General features: G+C 32.7%; 2 protein-coding genes across 8 annotated transcripts in view; one reads left to right on the top strand and one right to left on the bottom strand.

Moving 5' to 3' along the window:
• Positions 1-20,217, bottom strand: part of LOC131674343 (ephrin type-B receptor 1-B) — an 819,189-nt gene that overhangs the window by 677,005 nt on the left and 121,967 nt on the right. The gene's annotated exons all lie outside the window — the stretch shown is intronic.
• LOC131674026 (piggyBac transposable element-derived protein 3-like) lies at positions 7,271-8,665 on the top strand. The gene has a single exon (XM_058952463.1). It carries the CDS (start codon positions 7,271-7,273, stop codon positions 8,663-8,665), a length of 1,395 nt encoding a protein of 464 aa, XP_058808446.1.

Genomic DNA, 20,217 nt, shown 5'->3' with positions numbered 1-20,217 from the left:
TTATTTATGCCATTGTTATAAACAATTTTTTCAAAAAATCGACGATATCTCAAAAAACGATATTTTTTTTTAAATTTTTGTACCATCGTGTTCCTTGTCATTTTTGACATAAGAAACCGTTGAGAAAATCGAGTGCCCGCTATTAGGATTAAGATAGCACTAAAATGAAACGAACCGCGCGCTAGCCGCTCGGCCGTCTGCTACTCGTGCGGTTCCAACGTTGCTTGCTGCAATTGCCTTCTTTAAAGAATAAATAATTTCATATTCTAACAGTCTATATGTATTTATTTAAATAATATATAAATGTATTAATTAAGTAAATGAACTATTTTTTTATACAATCTGATATAATATTGAAATTAAACATTTGCTCTCTGCGTTTGAGCGGGCTTGAGACCAACGCATATTTAGGATGCGGCCACATTAAAAATGTTTTTTTTTATCGGACCTACACCATAATACTCTTAATAAGTTATTTACAAGTAATTTTACAAAAAAACCCTTTAAATTATGCGTCTTATTTCAAATTCAGAAGAGTATGAAGTTTTTCTTACTTTAATTTCCGTTGTATTGTCATCACTAACTGGAATGAATGCATGCAGTGATTGTGTTCCTTGTATAGTAAGAGCATCTTTTAATTGACTATACATGCTACTTTCAAAAATTTCATATTCTTCTTGACTACAGTAAATAAACCTTATTTTAGGCATAGCTTGCTTCGCCCATTTGTAAAGTTCTGCAGAATTACTTATGATTTTACCGAGCAAGCTTTCTCGTCGAGCTAATCTTTTTATACCTCCACCAATTCCATCACACGGACTTTTACCATGACAACTTACAAAAAAATGCCACTCTGTTCTAATAGAATAAATTCTGTAATGTCGAACTAAGTTTAGAAAATTCATTCTATTTTTATATTGGCTTCCGGCACCATTGTATAAAAAAATAGTTCATTTACTTAATTAATACATTTATATATTATTTAAATAAATACATATAGACTGTTAGAATATGAAATTATTTATTCTTTAAAGAAGGCAATTGCAGCAAGCAACGTTGGAACCGCACGAGTAGCAGACGGCCGAGCGGCTAGCGCGCGGTTCGTTTCATTTTAGTGCTATCTTAATCCTAATAGCGGGCACTCGATTTTCTCAACGGTTTCTTATGTCAAAAATGACAAGGAACACGATGGTACAAAAATTTAAAAAAAAAATATCGTTTTTTGAGATATCGTCGATTTTTTGAAAAAATTGTTTATAACAATGGCATAAATAAATGATTTGGTATTTTATTATTTACATTTTAAAAGTGAAACTCTCCGCGTCTTTTAAAAAAAGAATCATGTCCATATCTTTATTAGTCTCCGAGAAACCGAATTAATAAAAAAAAGTCCAATATTTTTTCAACAGTTGATAAGTCGGCCCCTTATCAATATTTTGATCTAAAACTCTGCACAAATGTTGACCTCTGTATAGATAACAAGTCTACCAATTTTGAACAAAATTGGTGATTTGAAGTTTTAAACTGTTTGAAATAGCTAAGAATTGCCCAGTTGTTATTCTCTCGGGTTACTTCTACGTTTATCATACAAATTTTACGGATTCATTTCTTTTAGCGTTCCTTTCAAACAAATTATTCTGTCATTGAAAATTGACCAATAATTATTTTACCATCGAAATTTTTTGTTAAAGCTTCCTCAAGTCGGAAAAACTGGTAGTTTCATAGACCTATGCATATTGTTTATTCTTTTTGTCATCATTTATTAGTTTTCGTATCCCATAATTGTACGTATAAAATTTACTTAAGCACTAACAACGATAAAGTATGCAAAATTTTAGTCATATTTTTTTTTCAAAGTCAATAAACGCAGTGATAATATCTAATTAATCTCAGTTTTTGGATATCATTTTCAGAGCTGTAATGGAATAAATGATGTTTTGCAATATAAGCAAATAATTTTTTGAATTACCATAGATTATTTTTGAACATAAAAATCAATTTGATGCTAAATAAAATTCGTTGACTAGCAGTTTTTTCAATTCATTTACGCTCTTTCTGACGTAACTTTGATAGTCAATTTGACATCGGATTCTCGGGCGTACAGTTGTGTGCAAAAGTATTCCGCCAAAGATAAGTTTCTGTTTTAAAAACGTATAAAGAAAGCAAAGTGGAAACACAAATACACTTTCGTAAAATACTTTTATTATACTATAAACATGTAGTCCAAACATTTATTTCAACTATTAACAAAATTATATAACTAAAATAACATTCATACGTATCCGATCAAACACTAAATAGATATAATTCGCTTCGCATTGTTAACACTATTGGTTGATAAGGTATGTTACCGTTAGGACAATGTTTTTGTTACACTCTATAATTAGTATCACTCGGTAAATATACCAAAACGCACATCGTTAGACATCTGAAAAGTCGTGATGAAATTAGCCAATGAAGGAAAAGTTTTACGTGAAATATTTATAATTTTGGCAATAGGAAAATCGACTGTGAATGATATAACTAAATTCAAGAGTATTCACACTCCAAAAATTGAAAAAGTTCTAAGAGACACAAAAGTTCACTAATCGTGTTGATATATTGATTAAAAGAGAGGCTGTTACAAATGTGAAAAAGAATACTGCCATTATTGAATGGGAATTACAAGAAGAAAATTTAGCAGACATAAGTCAAGGTACTGTTGAACGCAGACTGAAAGAAGTGGGACTTTTTAGACGCGTTAATATGAAAAAACTACTCATTAGTAAGAAAAATAAGAAGGTTACTTTAAAATTAGCTAAAGCACATCAAAGCTGGACTGTTGAGAACTGGATCAAAGTACTGTTTTCGAACGAAATTAAAATTATGCTATAGGGTGCATTTTCTTAGAAAGGTATAGACTCTGCCATGTACAAAGACATTATATTGCAGTAAATGCTAACTTATGCTCGTCATAACATGGCTAGAAGATGAATATTTTAATGATAAAATATAATAATATTTATATTTAATATTATTTGATAATATTATTATTATAATTATAATTATAATAATCTGCAGGATAATGATCTGAAACATCGATCACAGCTCCTTCAATAAGTCTTTATCAAGAACATAAATCAAGAACATAGTTTTAAAGTGGCCAAGTCAGTCTCCGGACTTGAACCCTAGTAGAATATTTATAGCAAGAGTTGAAATTAAGATTAGGGACAAAAAATAAAGCTGATTTGTGGGTTTAAGAATAATGAAAAAATATTTTTTATAATAGAATGATGAAACTTATTGATTCTATGCCCAACCAATGTGCTGCCATGATAGCTTCTAAAGGCACGGCTACGACGTACATATGACTACTATGTTAAATTTAATACCTTTTTGAGTTTTTTTTTTTCATGTTACTATGCCATCTATATTTTTTCTATATATGTATCAAATTCCTAGTTGGCCGGAATTAAGAAAGAGGAAAAATTATTACTTTTGGATTAAGATTTTGTTAATAGTTAAAATAAATATTTGGAACACATAGTTTCGTAGTATAATAAAAGTACTTTACGAAGGTATATTTGTGTTTTCACTTTACATTCTTTATACATTATTAAAACATAAAGTTGCCTTTGGCCGGATATTTTTGCACGTAACTATATATCATTGGAAAAAGGCGGATTTAAAAGTGATTAATTTTTCGATACCTCTCTATTTTACTTTACATAGTTTAGAAAGATTACAGTTTTACTGCAAAGGTAATAAATATCGCTGTAATCTTGGCATGTTTGTTCATCTCCATCTCCTTCAGAAGTACACTTTTTGTTTCGATCACATTGATCTTATGAACATACTTGCATTTTTTCCAAGTGTCGTCCCCTGAAGATTTCATCATATAACAAGATGAAAGTTGTTTAATGCTGCAAAACTCTGTTATCTGTAAAATATAAAATTATCGATATATTTAATACTCAAAATATAAGTATACAGTTTTGGAGCCGAAACTCAACCGATAAAATAATTACTTTGAAATTCATATAAAAGTTGAAATTTATATGAAATAATTGTACAATTTGAAATATGTTATTGCAATCGACATTCGTTGAAATGTAATATTAAGTTGCTCAAAATTTATTTCTAAGTGAAAAAAATATTCATTGTCCTTTTTAAGATGAAATTTTCGCTATAATCATTCAGCTTCTGTACCACAGGTAGATGATCTAATCGAGCCCTTCCTTTCATAAAATTTCCACTGATTCCTTCCTATTCCAAATGGTTCAATGTTCCAGTAATATGAAAAATACAACTATTTTCAATGAAGTCTAATAGTAATCAAAATAAATACTAAAATTAACCATCCATTGATCTTGATATTGTATCACATAAAATAATATTTTGAATAAAAATTAATTCAATAATTTATAAATTTATTTGATTATTTAATAGCATATTCAATGATATTTTATTATTAATGATATTTTATTAGATATGTTATGAGTTCTAATAATTAAACGGTGCAATGTTTAACCAGTCATATGTTGTGGAATGATTTTAATAAATAATGAATAAAGAAATGTTCAATCACACTTTGTTGATATTTCTTTGTAAATTCCAATAGTTAAACGGTACCACATTTACTCGCTCATATTTTATTAACCCATTAAGGCCCATGCCAAAACATCATGAGACAGCGCTAAACTAACTATGCCATTCATAGCATAAGTGAAAAAAAAAGTACCCGTGTTTTTTCTTCTGCCATTTGCAATTGTCTATAAAAAATTATTTAAAAAAATTACCAAAAAAGTTAATATTTTTAAAAACTGATTGCGGCAATCGATTCTACGGGAAAAAATACGACAAAACCGTATATAATGTTTTTTGGTCAGACTTAAATTTGACGCTAGGAAATGACTATAAAGTCTATCCATCCGAAAGTTTGATACCGGTGGGATGAATATACTACAACCTAATGGTTGGGTGGATGATTTGAAAAAATTTTTATTTTATTATAAAGTTGTGAAAATTATGTTAGAGATCACGTTTGAGTGGCGGGCTAACGGTTGGATCAAAATGTATAGATATCATTTACTTTCACTTCGAAGCGTCTGTCTAACTTACGAAGTGCATTTTATATTATTTCATAATTTTCACCATTTTTTATTCTTGAAAAATGTTCAGGCGAAAAATATGAAAGCGCAGAATTGCTGATATAACAGATTTAGTTGGGGTTGATGATGTCGAGTTCGATTCCCTAGCTAATTCTCGATCTGTCAACATAGCATTTATTCCCGGAGACCACGAAAGCTCCGATGGAGATTCTGATGGCAATCTGGATGAAGATGTTCATCTCAACTTATTCCTACTGATTCTTATGAACATGTCAAAAGCATGTATACCAGTACTCAAAAATTACTAGAACCTAATCATGTTTTCCATTGGTAAGAAAAAGCTCTGACTCATGACACCACTGTAAATGATATGACTGTCATTTCAACATTGAACCGATTTCTTCTTTATTCTATAAAAATTCTTTAGATTTGTTTGAACTATATTTTTCTAATTCCATGAAAAATTATATCGTCGAAGCTACATCAGAAAATAAACGGCATAGATAGTTTGACGGTATGTATATGCCATGGATTTTGCTTGGGATTTGGCGTATACAGGTGAGCCTGCCCGGCCTGCAATTGTTTATTGCAGTTTTACATTAACAATTTGAAGTTTGACAAGAAAACGTTCTATACGTTTTCGTCATATTTTTTCCCGTCGAATCGATTGCCGCATCAGTTTTTAAAAACATTAACTTTTTTGGTAATTTGTTTAAATAATTTTTTATAAATAATTGCAAATGGCAAAAAAAAAACAAGGGTACTTTTTTTTTACTTATGCTATAAATGGCATAGTGAGTTTAGCGCTGTCTCATACTGTTTTGGCATGGGCCTTAATGGGTTAAAACAGGATGGAAGATTTGTATTTAACCCTTTAACGCTCAAATAGCCAAAATTTCAAAGTCAACTTCAAGCTCGTGCCTTTCAATTATAACCCATGTGAAAAAAATATTGAGATACATATTCTTGTGTAAAAAAATCTCATTTTTCGAATGGCATCGTTAAATTTATTGAAAAATGAACGCAAACAGTTTATTTTTAACAATAAACAAAAAAAAAATGCAAATTTTCAAAATTTTTTTCTTTTGAGGAATTTTTTCAACTATGTTCTCGGTACTCCAATATATCCTAACCCATCAGGATACGGGACCCGAAGGTTATACTTCAAAAATATATCTTTAGATACTTCGATTTTGACTGTTAATCGATCCAAAATGGCGCCCGAATGCCCGAAATTATTGCAAAATCACAGAAATTTGCACTTTTGAAGTTGAATCTAAGTTTTAACAGGCAAAGTGACTTTTCTGAGTTTTATGTCAAAAGATTGGATGCATATTAGCAAAATTAGCTCACGCAATTGATTTTCAAGATGGCGGCTACCAAGAGTTAGCTGAAATAACGTATTTACACGTTTTTATAGCCTCTGTATAGTCTCCAATCCTCTTTTTTTGATCGGTTAGTAAACTCTCTGAATCATTAGATCTGAATTCATTATTAGCTTATCAAAATTTAAAATGGCGGATCCAATATGGCGGACCGTAACCTGAAAAATAGCTATTTACGGAAAGTAAAAAAATACCATCGTATTCTACGTAAAATTTGAGATAAAATAACTTCAGTTCATTTTCTCGCTCAAAGTCGCCATTTTCGAGTGAAAAATTCCCAAAGTATCAGAAATCGAAAATTCGCCTCCAAACTTCGCAATCATGCGTTTTCGATCGGAGTTTTCCGATTCTCACTGCAAGCAGGTAAATGCTCTTGAAGACTGTCATTCCTATATAAATTTCCTCTCAAATTCGCGAACCTACTCACGTTTGTGAATACCGAAAATCGAAGATATCTCGTCAAGAAATTATTTCAGTGTCTGTAATGACAATGTTGTTTTTATGAGTTTATTCCTAAAAAAACTGTATTCAAGATCGCATGTATCGCACAGTCCCTGATAGGTAATCTCATCCTAGACTCGAGAATGGGAGTTCCACAGACCCAGAAAGCACAGTCGTGATAGAATTTTTCTCCGATTTGCAATTTCTTCCACGTTTGTGAGGATCGATTCCAGAAAAATATTTGGGCATGAAATCATTTGGATAGCTTTTGATTGCATTGGATTGGATAGCTGCATGGATTTGCATAACTTCATTCCCTAAAAAAATTGTATCTACTTTCATACATAAGGCATAATGCCCAAAAGGAAATCTAATTGTAGACGTGAGAATAGTAGTTCTGCAAATTTGGAACAATCCAGTCAACGGAATCCAGTTGCACAAGGGTCCATTGAGTATGACGAACGTGGAGAATTCATCAATGCTAATATTATACCAAATGCTGAAGATTCTGGTGAATCTGATTCAGATATTTCAATAAATGGAAATTCTGATGATTCTTCAGAAGACGATTCAGGCTCGGAGCAAGTTGATGATTCCACGACGACGTTTATTGTCAATTCTTACGATGATGTTTACAAAAGTTACAGTGGTTCACAAAAGAAATTAGAGAATGATCACCAGTACGAATGGCTCAATAGAGAGCATAATCATAATAGAACTTTCACAAATGAGATATTCCTCAAAAATTCGGATAAAGAAAGCATATTGAAAAGTACTCCAACAAATTTATTTGAATGCTTCTTCACTCTCGAAATGAAGGATCACATCATTGAATGTACAAAAATAAATGGCTGTGAAATGTCAAGGACTGAACTTGATGTATTCATTGGTATTATTATATTTACTACATACATTAAAAGACTATCTCAGAGAGATTACTGGTCTACGGACTCACATTTGAGAGCTGAACCGGTAGTATCCGCAATGTCCCGTAAAAGATTTGAACAGATCAAGTCAAAAATCAAATTTCATAAGCTTGAAGAGAGAAATAATACTGATAGGATCTATCGCGTCAGAAAATTGACAGATATATTTAGAAAAAATTTGATGCGTTATGGTATTTTTTCAACAGTATTGTCAATATACGAAATGATGCTAAAGTTTTATGGAAGAACAGTTTTGAGACAATTCATAAAAGGTAGGCCCGTGAGGTTCGGAATCAAAATGTGGGCCCTCTGCTGTGCCAATGGCTATCTTTTTGATTTTGAAATTTACTGTGGGAAAAATTCTGATACGGATGGGGTATTATCAAAATGTACTCTAGGTAATCGTGTGGTTGTCAATATGCTGCAAGTAGTTTTCAGTACCGTAACTCTTCGTAACAGAGATCAATTGCACATTTACTTCGATAATTTGTTCACTAGCCCAGATTTACTTATCCATTTGAAAAAATATGGGTTGTGTGCTACTGGTACAGTTAGAGAAAATAGAGTCTGTGTCAAAAATAGTATCCAAAAGAAAGACGATCGAGGAAAATATGAGGTAAAACATGATCAGAATAGTGGTTTGAATTTCTTGACCGTAATGGACTCGAAACCAGTCTCTATTTTATCAACTGCAGCTGGAGCAACACCACTAAGCCCTGTTCTACGTCGCCAAAAAGGTCAAAAAGAAAAGAGAGAACTTGACTTCCCAAGAGCTTTTTTGATTTATAATAAATTCATGGGTGGAGTTGATCTACGTACATGATCAACGTTGCAATAAAATAGAACCAATAATACGATCTAAAAAATGGACGTGGATAATATTTATCCGACTTATTCAAACTTCCACAGCTAATGCTGTGATTGTATATTATAATACTGCTAATCAGAGTAATGGCGTGAAAATGAGTACAAAAGATTTTGCTATGGGAATAGGTAAGAATTACTTGAGCAGGTCTTGCAGGAAATCTGGATCATTACTCCATGAAACCAAACAACTTGAGGTACGAAAGCTGTGCGGCAATCAGGGTTGTGGAATTCGTACACGAAAGTTTTACACTACATGTTCTATGTATTATTGTGGAACATGCTTCAAGACGACTCATCCCTAAATGGAAGGAAGTTAGAAACTAAAAATTAAAAAAACCTAAGAAACTGTTTGAAAAATACAAAAAATACAAAAAAATACAAAAAAATACAAAAAAATACAAAAAAATACAAAAAAATACAAAAAAATACAAAAAAATACAAAAAAATACAAAAAAAATACAAAAAAATACAAAAAAATACAAAAAAATACAAAAAAATACAAAAAAATACAAAAAAATACAAAAAAATACAAAAAAATACAAAAAAATACAAAAAAATACAAAAAAATACAAAAAAATACAAAAAAATACAAAAAAATACAAAAAAATACAAAAAAATACAAAAAAATACAAAAAAATACAAAAAAATACAAAAAAATACAAAAAAATACAAAAAAATACAAAAAAATACAAAAAAATACAAAAAAATACAAAAAAATACAAAAAAATACAAAAAAATACAAAAAAATACAAAAAAATACAAAAAAATACAAAAAAATACAAAAAAATACAAAAAAATACAAAAAAATACAAAAAAATACAAAAAAATACAGAAAAATACAAAAAAATACAAAAAAATACAAAAAAATACAAAAAAATATACAAAAAATACACAAAAAATACACAAAAAATACACAAAAAATACAAAAAAATACAAAAAATACAAAAAAATACAACCAAAATATGATTCTCGAAAGCGTTCACCTCCTCGTGGTGAGAATCAGGCAACTCTAATGATTACTGATAAATCATAGGCAAAGAACGCGCGATCGCCATCGTAAGGCCATTACAACGTCTTAGAAGCACGATTGCGAATTTTCGATTTCTGATACTTTGGGAATTTTTCACTCGAGAATGGCGACTCTGAGCGAGAAAATGAACTGAAGTTATTTTATCTCAAATTTTACGTAGAATAAGATGGTATTTTTTTACTTTCCGTAAATAGCTATTTTTCAGGTCCGCCATATTGGATCCGCCATTTTAAATTTTGATAAGCTAATAATGAATTCAGATCTAATGATTCAGAGAGTTTACTAACCGATCAAAAAAAGAGGATTGGAGACTATACAGTGGCTATAAAAACGTGTAAATACGTTATTTCAGCTAACTCTTGGTAGCCGCCATCTTGAAAATCAATTGCGTGAGCTAATTTTGCTAATATGCATCCAATCTTTTGACATAAAACTCAGAAAAGTCACTTTGCCTGTTAAAACTTAGATTCAACTTCAAAAGTGCAAATTTCTGTGATTTTGCAATAATTTCGGGCATTCGGGCGCCATTTTGGATCGATTAACAGTCAAAATCGAAGTATCTAAAGATGTATTTTTGAAGTACAACCTTCGGGTCCCGTATCCTGATGGGTTAGGATATATTGGAGTACCGAGAATATAGTTGAAAAAATTCCTCAAAAGAAAAAAATTTTGAAAATTTGCATTTTTTTTTGTTTATTGTTAAAAATAAACTGTTTGCGTTCATTTTTCAATAAATTTAACGATGCCATTCGAAAAATGAGATTTTTTTACGGAAGAATATGTATCTCAATATTTTTTTCACATAGGTTATAATTGAAAGGCACGAGCTTGAAGTTAACGTTGAAATTTTGGACATTTGAGCGTTAACGGGTTAACAAATAAAAAAGGTATTGTTAGAATTTTATTCATTCTAACTCCTCAGATTTGTAGCATTATGTGTTTCTAACTCAAGGAAGGACTATTGCAGACTTAATTACTGTAGACTTGTCTCTACAAGTCTAAGATAAGATAGAAGGCAAGTGCGAGTTCACACATATCAATTACTCTCTTCTAAACCATCTTTTTATCACAGTTTACAAGTATTTAATATAATTACACGTCGTATAAACATTTTGTTACATCGTACTAAATTAAATCGTTGAATATTTCTTGCATATTGGTCTTCAATATCTCGTAATATCAATCTTGATATTTATAATACGTCTCCATTTTGTTCAACTTTATCCTTGAATGCTGTAACCATAAAGCCGACTTTTCCACGACAATAAATGACGCCCGTGATATTGTGTTACTAATTCTTTATTTTACGCAAGCGAGGGAAGCAATAAATGGTCTAAAAGACTAATGTTGTGCTGGAAAAATGTAGCAAATAAATTCGTGAAAAAGAATGACGTGCAAGTGGAAAGCAGAACCAAGAATCGGGCAACACAAACGTTTAGCCAAATGATTACTTTATTATAATGATCAAAAAACGAATCTTACAAGCTATTTCCGCTAACACAAACTCTAAGGCTTCTGCCTGTTAACATAACTCATAGAAGAACGTTCCCAATCCTCCGCCTTTGATTTTGCTACAATTTGAATATGTTAGAGCTTATTGAAAAATAAATGATACGTGTTTTCTTTTTCGCCGAAAAAAGCTTCCTAATAGATGAAAGACACCCTCGAAAATCATCTCTTAGAGCAGTTTTCTATCAATATTTTTGTTTTTAATTAAAATTTTTCAACAAAATAAAATGGAAGTTAATTGCTTTTCCTTAAGCTAACTTTGTCCATTTTGTTTCATTAAAAAATATATCCAAAACATATCCAAATTACATTGAAATCGGAGGCAGAGAGTTGGAAATGTTCCCTTATCAGTAGAATAGACGTCGGGCGCGGAGGGTCACGCGATCATTGCTAACGAACTTCTCAACGATATTTGCTCAGGTAATGATTATGGATCGTTGATGGCGTCTTTACTGCATTTATGATTACAGAAAGCTCATCACGCATGAAAACCTGGACGAAGAACTCATAACAGAGAAACAATGGAAGAGAGAGACAGACAGACAAAGAAAGAGAGAGAGAGAGAGAGAGAGAAATAGAGAGAGAGAGAGACAGAGACAGAAAAGAGAGATAAAGAGAGTTCAACTAATCAAGGCGTCTAAGATCGAATCTCGTCGATTACGATGCGCCGATTGAATAATCCTGCTGATGAATGCTGCACACTGATAGCGATGAGATAAGTGCACACTCGGATGGAGATCAACGCGCTCCTTTGCGAGGTACCCAGCTGGTAGTCAATGAATGTACTCGGTTCCTCTATTACAAGTTGCTGGTAGCCGGGCGCAATTCAGTGACACATCTCGTTCTCGTCACAAACGTACCCCACTCGTTGATCACCACACAAAGCGATTCACAGCGGCCACTGAATGATGGGGCTCATTTCGCATTTACAATGTACATTTTGCAATACTTACATTACATATTTTATGTCTGATGATTTATTTAATCTTGGCAAATGCTCCTATACTCATTTCCTTTTGCATTTTAATACTCCATATAGTTTGTAGTTTGCCACTCTTTCTTTCCAGTACTTTCTATTAATAAGTTTTTACTAATAGAAATACTTTTGCTTTTTACTTATTTTAATACTTGTTTTTCAGTTCATTTCCGTCATAGCGCTTAAAACACATAACATTTTATATGTTTAGGTTTGATTTTATGATAGATACATTTAATTTCAATTAGTTAAAATCCAGTCTCACTTTTTCTAAGCTTTTATACACTCATTGCTCGTTATAATATTCATTTGCTTCAATGATCTGTTACGTCTCGTGCATAAACTACGAATAGCGAATGTGCGAAACGTACCAATATGATACAAGTAGCTGGTTGAGGCTCACAAGTAATGAGTAATATATGATATATGGATAGAAATGAATGTGTTTTATTATTTTGTTGTACTTACAGTCTCTGGAGTACTTTCAGTATCGTAGATCTCGGTATTTGGTTAGGTTAAATAATGAAGTTGCACGTTCTCACTTTTAAGGGATCGCATATTTATTAAGATCAAATAATATAGTTTGACAAGTAGTAATTGAATAGTTAGCCAAATTGTCGAACAGGCTTGCACGCGACTGTAGCGTCGATACGTAAAGTTTATTCGTCAATTGTCGAACTGACGTGTACGGAGTAACAATATGGACTGACTATTTACAGGTGGTTCGTCTTATATACATAGATTTGTGCTTAATTAATCGCTGATGTTTCTGTGTAGTTGGGTAATTTTCCTTTTGAGTTCAATGTGCGTTGTGTAATGCTGAGTATGGTCTTTGTGTTTTGCTGCCGTATAGTTTTCTGGTGGACGTGTACATAGTTTTGATTTTTACGAAATTCGGAATTGCACTTTTTAAAGAGTGTAAATGAATAAAGATACGTCTTGAGACGTAACACCTCGGGGCATAAGATATTGCAATTAATATGTATTGATTGCAATGGTTGGTTTTCGGTGGAAAAGATTATTTTATTATGTGCATTTCCGAGTTTCGGAAGTTTTGGAATTTGATTGCGTCGGTGGGATCATTTTTCTGCAAGGTGTACAAATTATTTGATATATAAAGGCTGCGTCGCTTCGATAGTTTACAAAGTGTTCTTTGCGCTTGTGACGAAAATATAGAATTTAACATGTACGGTTTCCCGAGAAAACGTTATTCGATGGTTTGCGTAAGTATTTTGCTTATTTACAATATGTATATGTGTATGTAAATGCTGTATGTAGGTGTCTATAATATATATATAATTTTGGCTTTTCTTTCCTTTAGTTTGAAGACTGGAAGTATACTCGTGCTGTCAGGCGTGCCAGGAGGGAAGGCCTGCCTATGCCCGTTGCGCCGAAGCCTGGAACGAGGAACTATCGTAGGATAGAGGGAGGTATTTCCGTTTTCCGATTCTTGCTTGATTGTTCGTTTTATTTTGTTTTATTTTGTTTTCTTGTTGTTAGTTTCAGGATTGGACTGTTATCCGGGCTTTAAGACAAAGTGACCGGCTGACACGTACTTCCTACTACCTTGGGGAGTATGGACCGGATGAGGACACTTGGGGTCTTCGTGATATGTTTTTTTATGAATTGCGTGTATATTGTAACGGGTTTCGTAGAGTTTATATGGAAGTATTCGACGATGATTATAAGGTTTTTATCGGGCCAAGTATATCACATCGGTATGATTGTAACTGTATCTAGTATGTATGACAAGTTATTATTCCCGTTTTTCTTGCTTTTTACAATTTGTACTCAATAAATATAAAAAGATTGTTTGTGTTTTATAAATATAAAAATTGAATTTGAATTTTTTTTTCATTGTCTTAGACCTATAGCGAATATTTCGCTTCCCTACCCGCTTAAAATTAGGCTACATTTGAGGAGTGTCATGTTTGTATTAGTTTAACTCTAGTGAAAACAAATGTTTATTGTTAGTTGAAAGAGTGGTTTGATTATTGAGGGTAAAAGGTGGTCTGTTTGGTAGAGGAGGTGGCGTTGTGTGTCTAGGTGTCGAGATAGGTATTGTAGGGATAATCTTGATTTCTTGCAGTTCCATGTGTTTTCCTTTGTCGTTGTCTGTTCTGTCTTCGCTTGGTTTCTCAAGTTTGATGAGGAGGTGTGTAATAGAGCTGAAAATGGCTCCGAGTAGGTGGAGCGACCAGCCGTAGATTGCGTGTAGTGTATATCCTCTAATTATTGTATCTATTATTAATTTTATTGTGTTTATTAAGATCAATATCATAATCATAACTGAAGAGATTGATCCGCAAGTGATCATTTTGTTTATGATCATATTCCAGGTGCTGACTGCAATGTTTTTTATAGCATTTTCTAAGAAGATGCTTCCACTTGTTGTCACGTCTCCCGTTATCTCTCTTGCTATGTCATTGAGTATTGATGTTCTCTCCATAGGGAACATTATTTGTTGTTGTAGTTCGTCTAGTTCATCTTGAGAATATACTCCACTTGTTGCTAATGAATTTATTGATTTGAAGTTCCATCCTATTTTTGTGTTAGGTCTCAGTGTGTTTGGTGCTGCGCATGGTTGAGGTTTGGGTGTGAGTCTTACCCATTCTTCTTCGAGCTTGTAGTACGTTGGGACGAGTGCGTTACAGTTTATCTGTTCCCCTTTCTTTTTAAGGATGTGTGTTTTTGGTGTCAGGAACCATGTTTCGTTTCCCGAAGTTACTGGGAGTTCATTGTAACATTCTTCTAATTTAACTATTTTTACTGTTTTTGGTACACATTTTATTAAGTGTACTACTTTTCCTGCAACTCTTGCAATGTATCCCGGTTTTTTCATGATATCGTATGCAAATTCGTCGGGGGAGAGGGTGGCAATGGATAGGGCATTTTGTATTACCTTTCTTTCGACTTCGCATCTTTCTGTTATTAGATTCAAATATAATTTGTTCAATTGACTCCTTAAATGTTTTTCAACGTATACGAATTTTGAATTGACGTATGTAAATAGGTCTAGGTTTACGTTGCTTCTTGTGCCTACTAAGTCGTTTCCTAGTTGATATGCGTTTATATAATTGTCTTTTTCTACAATAAATAGTTTCGGGTGTTCCGTTCTTACAAGTTCTCTGTTGCAGCGTTGTATTTTGTTTCTGGCGCTTAGAGCAAATGTTATTTCGCTAGAATTTAATGCGTAAATTATTTCGTGATCGTAGTCACTAGAATATTTCGTTGCCATGCCTTTAAATAGCACATCGAATTCGTTTTTGAAGCATTCTCCTCCTGGTAAAATATCCCAGAAGGTATAGCCCGCTTCCATGTCTATACATGTTTTGTCAGAGAACTTGCATACGGTCCCTGTGTTTAGTCTTAATTTATCGTTATCTAGGTTTACTTTAGCTCTACTTTGTATTAGTGTTATTTTGATAAAGCCATGAACAAATACCTTATTCCATGATCCGAAGCTATCAGCGTAGGCTGCTCCATAGCAGGAGTTTCCTTCTGCGCTACCCGCGAAATCGATACTTTTTGAAGTGGTTGCGTTTATTTTTAGATCAACAATTTTATGAATATTGTCGTATACGAAAGTTCCCGTTTCATGGATAAATTTACATTGTTCATGACTTATTTCGTAAATGTATTCCTGTTCTCCAGTTGGTATGGGTATTAAGTGCGCGAATATTCCACATGTGGAGACAGTTCTATGTATTTCTATTTTACATTGTAATACGGAAATTTCACGGAATTCCGCGGTTTGTATTAATTCTATATATATATATATTCGATTTATTTACAGGAATGTTGTGAAAGTCGCATTCTCCCGTGTCCACTAGGGAGTACGTCGTGATGTTTGGCGTTGTTGTCCCGCAGTCGTATCCGATGATGGCTGATGTTGTTTTGATAATTGTAATTAGTATTAAGAATTGTTGATACATTTTGGAATGGTCCTAAAACATAAATTATTGTTAGATTTTCTTTTTATGCATAATTAATTTATTTGAATGGACTGTATTTGCTTTTCCACCTTTATTTATGATGACATTATATTTGTCTGAAACCTTTAAGATTTCAAATGGTCCCAGGTTTTGGTTCTTTTCGAGTTTGCCTGGTTTAGGTTCTTTTATGAGCCAGACTTTGTCTCCAATTTTGAAATCTGTTGGGTTTATGAAGCGATCGTAATACTTTTTTGATCTTTCTTTAGTAGTTATTAGGTTTTCTCTTGCAAAATTTGCAATATCTTTCATATTTGTGATTAAATGTGACAGGTAATTATTGAAAGTGGGTAATTGTTCTGAAGCTTTTAAAGCTTCGCTTGAAGGTAATCGTGGTGGATAAGCGAAAACTAGTTCATGTGGTGTGAATCTGTGGGGGCTGTGTACGCTTGTGTTATAATGGAATTGTGCTAGTTCTAGTAATTCGTCCCATTCAAGTATTCGCACAATGGGTGATGGGCTCTTTCTAATGAACCGTTTGATTGTGGCGAAAAGGCTGTTGTTTCTATTTTCGTGAATTTAAATCTGCGCGCTATGCATTTCAAGAGTTTGCTTGTAAAGTTTGCCCCTCTATCTGTGAGCACGATTTTTGGTGAACTGAAAACGCATATAAATTTTTTTATGAACGCGTCTGCGATTGATTCGGCAGTTTGATCGGGTAGAGGTATCACTATTAGAAATTTTGATAATAAATCTTGAATGGAAAGGATGTATTTATTTTGATTTTTGGTAATATTTAGTGGACCTACTATATCCATAGCAATTTTGTCGAAAGTTTTAAACGGTGTTTCCGTTATAACCATTGGTTGTCTTGTCTTTACTCTTTTTAATTTATTTCTCTGGCAGTCTTCGCAATTTTTTATTCTTTGCTCTATGTTTGTTTTTAAATTTTCCCAATAATACTTGTGTTTGATGCGATTTAATGTTCTATATACTCCTGAGTGTCCTCCTAAGGCGGATGAGTGGTTGAAATTGAATATTCTATCTCGGTCTTTGATTTCGATATAGTTTAAGCAAATAACTATGTTAATACCTGAGTTCTGAAAGGTTTTTGTGATTATTTCTTCTATTTCTTGCCAATGAATATTGTTTATCTGTAGGTCTTTTGAAATGCTGAATCTATTTTCTTTTTGTTGTGCCATAATTTCTTTCAGGGTTCCTAGGATGTGAGTGATAATTTGTTTTATTGTTATTGCTGATTGGCCTGAGTCTATGCATAGAATAAATAATTTTCTTGAATTTATTTTTATAATTTCGATTTCATTTGTGCGGAGGTCTTTATTGATATTGATTTTCTTTGACTTTATAAATTGTTCCATTTTTTTGTCTAATATTTGTCGTGATTGGTTTACAAATATTGCAACGTTGTCATTCCGTGAATCTATGGGTTTTTTTGTGAAGACTACATGTTTCTGTTTTTCTAGATCTGCTTTGCTTGTCGTGATTTCTGGTGGGTAATCTTGGATGTTTGTTTGTTTTTTCTTATCCCTTGGGCTTGTTTTTTGTTTTCTTTTCTTCTTAATTGTTCTTTTTATTTTTGTATTGTTATTTTGTATGTCTGTTGTTTGTATTTTTCCTGTTTCTTTAGCTTTTTGTGCTCTGGTTACGACTGTTACCATGGTATTTTCTACAGGGTTTCTTGATAATGCGTCTGCGTTTGTATTTATCTTCCCGGGTTTGTAGATAATATCATAGTCGTAATCCAGTAGGTTGAGTCTCCATTTTTGTACTCTGGAGTTATTGTCGGCAGATTTGAGAGATAGTAGTGGTTTGTGGTCACTTACTATTGTGAATTTATTTCCGTATATGTAATTTCTGAATGTTTTCACAGCGAATACAATTCCTAATGCTTCGCGTTCGTATGTGTGGTACTTTTTTTCTGCTGGTTTTAGCACTCTTGATGCAAATGCAATTGGTTTGTCCTCGTCTATTTTGCCTTGTGAGAGTACGCACCCTAATGCGAAATTTGATGCGTCTGTTGTTATTATGAAGGGTTTTGTCATGTCTGGATATTGCAGTATTGGTGCAGAGCATAGAGCTTTCTTTAAGTTTTCGAATGATTTGTGTCTCTCTGTATTCCAGACAAATTCTGTCTTTTTGTAATAGCTGTATTAATGGTTTGGCTATATCTGAAAAGTTGTCTATAAAGCGTCTGTAATAGCTAGTAAGTCCCAAGAATTTTCTAATATTTTTAACTATTTTAGGGATAGGGTATTGCTTCGATTTTCTTTGGATCAGTTTTTACGCCTTCTTCGCTTATGATATGTCCTAGAAATTCTACTTCTTTTTGAAAAAATTTACATTTGCTGGTTTCTAATTTGAGTCCTGCTTCCCTTAGCTTTTGTGCTATGAGCTTGAATCTTGCGTTGTGTTCTTCTACTGTATTTGCTACAATGATTACGTCATCGATGTATACATAGCAGAAGCCTTTTTCTCTTAAATCTCCGAGTACTGTTGTTAGTGCTCTTTGAAAAATTCTTGGCGAGTTGATTAATCCAAAAGGTAGCACTTTAAATTCGAAGCGTCCTAAGCCAGGTATGCTGAAGTTGGTTTTGTGAATGTCTGATTCTTTCATTTTTATTTGATGGAATCCAGAAACCATGTCAATAGTTGTAAAAAATTTGTTTTTTCCTATACAATCAAAGATTTCCAATATGTTAGGTATTAGGTAAGGGTCTGGTATTATTTTAGCGTTTAATTTTCTGTAATCTATGACTAATCTCCATTTTTTTTTCCCTCTTTGGTGAGTCCTTTTTTTGGAACGACCCATACTGGTGCATTAAATGCGCTTGTTGAAGGTCTAACTAATTTGTTTGCGATTAGTTTTTTTGTTTCGTCCAATGCCACTTGTTTCAGTGTGTAGGGCAAAGGAAATTGTTTGATATATACTGGCTTTTCGTCTGTTAAGTTGATCTCGTGTTCTTCGATATTGCACATGCCGAGTTCATCTCCTTCTAGCCAGCATATGTCTTCGAATGATATAATTAAGTTCTTTATCGCTCGTTTTTTTTTGTGGGTTAAGTGATCTAGCTTTACTGCCTCGATCAGTCGGTTTCGTCTTTCTTTCGTGTCTTGAGTTTCTGGGGCTTTTTTTTGTATGATTTCCCTTTGTATTTCTTTTTGTGTATCTATAGTTTCGTTACCTGATAATTCTGCTTCTTGTATTTGTATATTTTGTTTTGTATTGTCCTCTATTTTTATTTTTTGTTCTAATGTCGAACAAAAAGTATAATAGTTGTCCATGATGTATTCTTCTTCTGTTTGCTCTTTTTTATTTTCGAGAGCTTCGTTTATATTTTCCATGAATTTTGCTAAATTTGCTTGATACGTTTGTTCGTCGCCTTCCTCTTGTGCTTGCTCTGCTTTTTCTTTTTCTTGCGTGTTTATTTCGTTTACTGTCGTTAATACTTTTTCTAGATCTTGATATAATGATATGTCCTCATTTTTTGATGTAATGTCGTATTTTCCTGTAATTTCTTCTGTATTGTTGGCTTCTTGATTTGAAGTAACAATCGATTTTTCTTGTAGTGTAGTAATTGTGGGAGTTGTATATTTATCTTTTGTAGATTTTACGAGTATTTTTTCTCCATTGATTTCTAGGTATCCTTCATCTAGTCTCACCTTGTAGTCTAAGAAAATGTTTATTCCTAGAATTCCATCGTATGGAATAGAGAAAGTGTCCGGGGCTACATGGAAATCAAAGTATGTATTTTGTATTGGTATCTTTGTAGATCCTAGGGTTTTGATAGACTTGTCGATTATTCCGGAGGTCAGTATCCGTTCATTGCTATTTATGTCTCGTTTTGAAATACTGTTATTTTGTATGATGTTTAGTTGAGCTCCGCTATCGATCAACAATTTGAGTTTTTTGTTTGAATATGGATCATCGACTTCAATATATTGCAGTAAATTTTCCATTTTCAATACGTATGTTTTTGCTTCTATGTTGGCTGTGTTTTTGACTTGTTGTATTTTTGTATCTTTTTGTTGTGGGGCACTTT

Source organism: Phymastichus coffea, unplaced genomic scaffold (genome assembly GCF_024137745.1).
Source record: "Phymastichus coffea isolate CEN01 unplaced genomic scaffold, Cenicafe_Pcof_1.1 PCOF00014, whole genome shotgun sequence".
NCBI lineage: Eukaryota > Metazoa > Arthropoda > Insecta > Hymenoptera > Eulophidae > Phymastichus > Phymastichus coffea.
The sequence above is the reverse complement of the archived record's forward strand: the minus strand, read 5'-3'. Positions and strand labels throughout refer to the sequence as shown.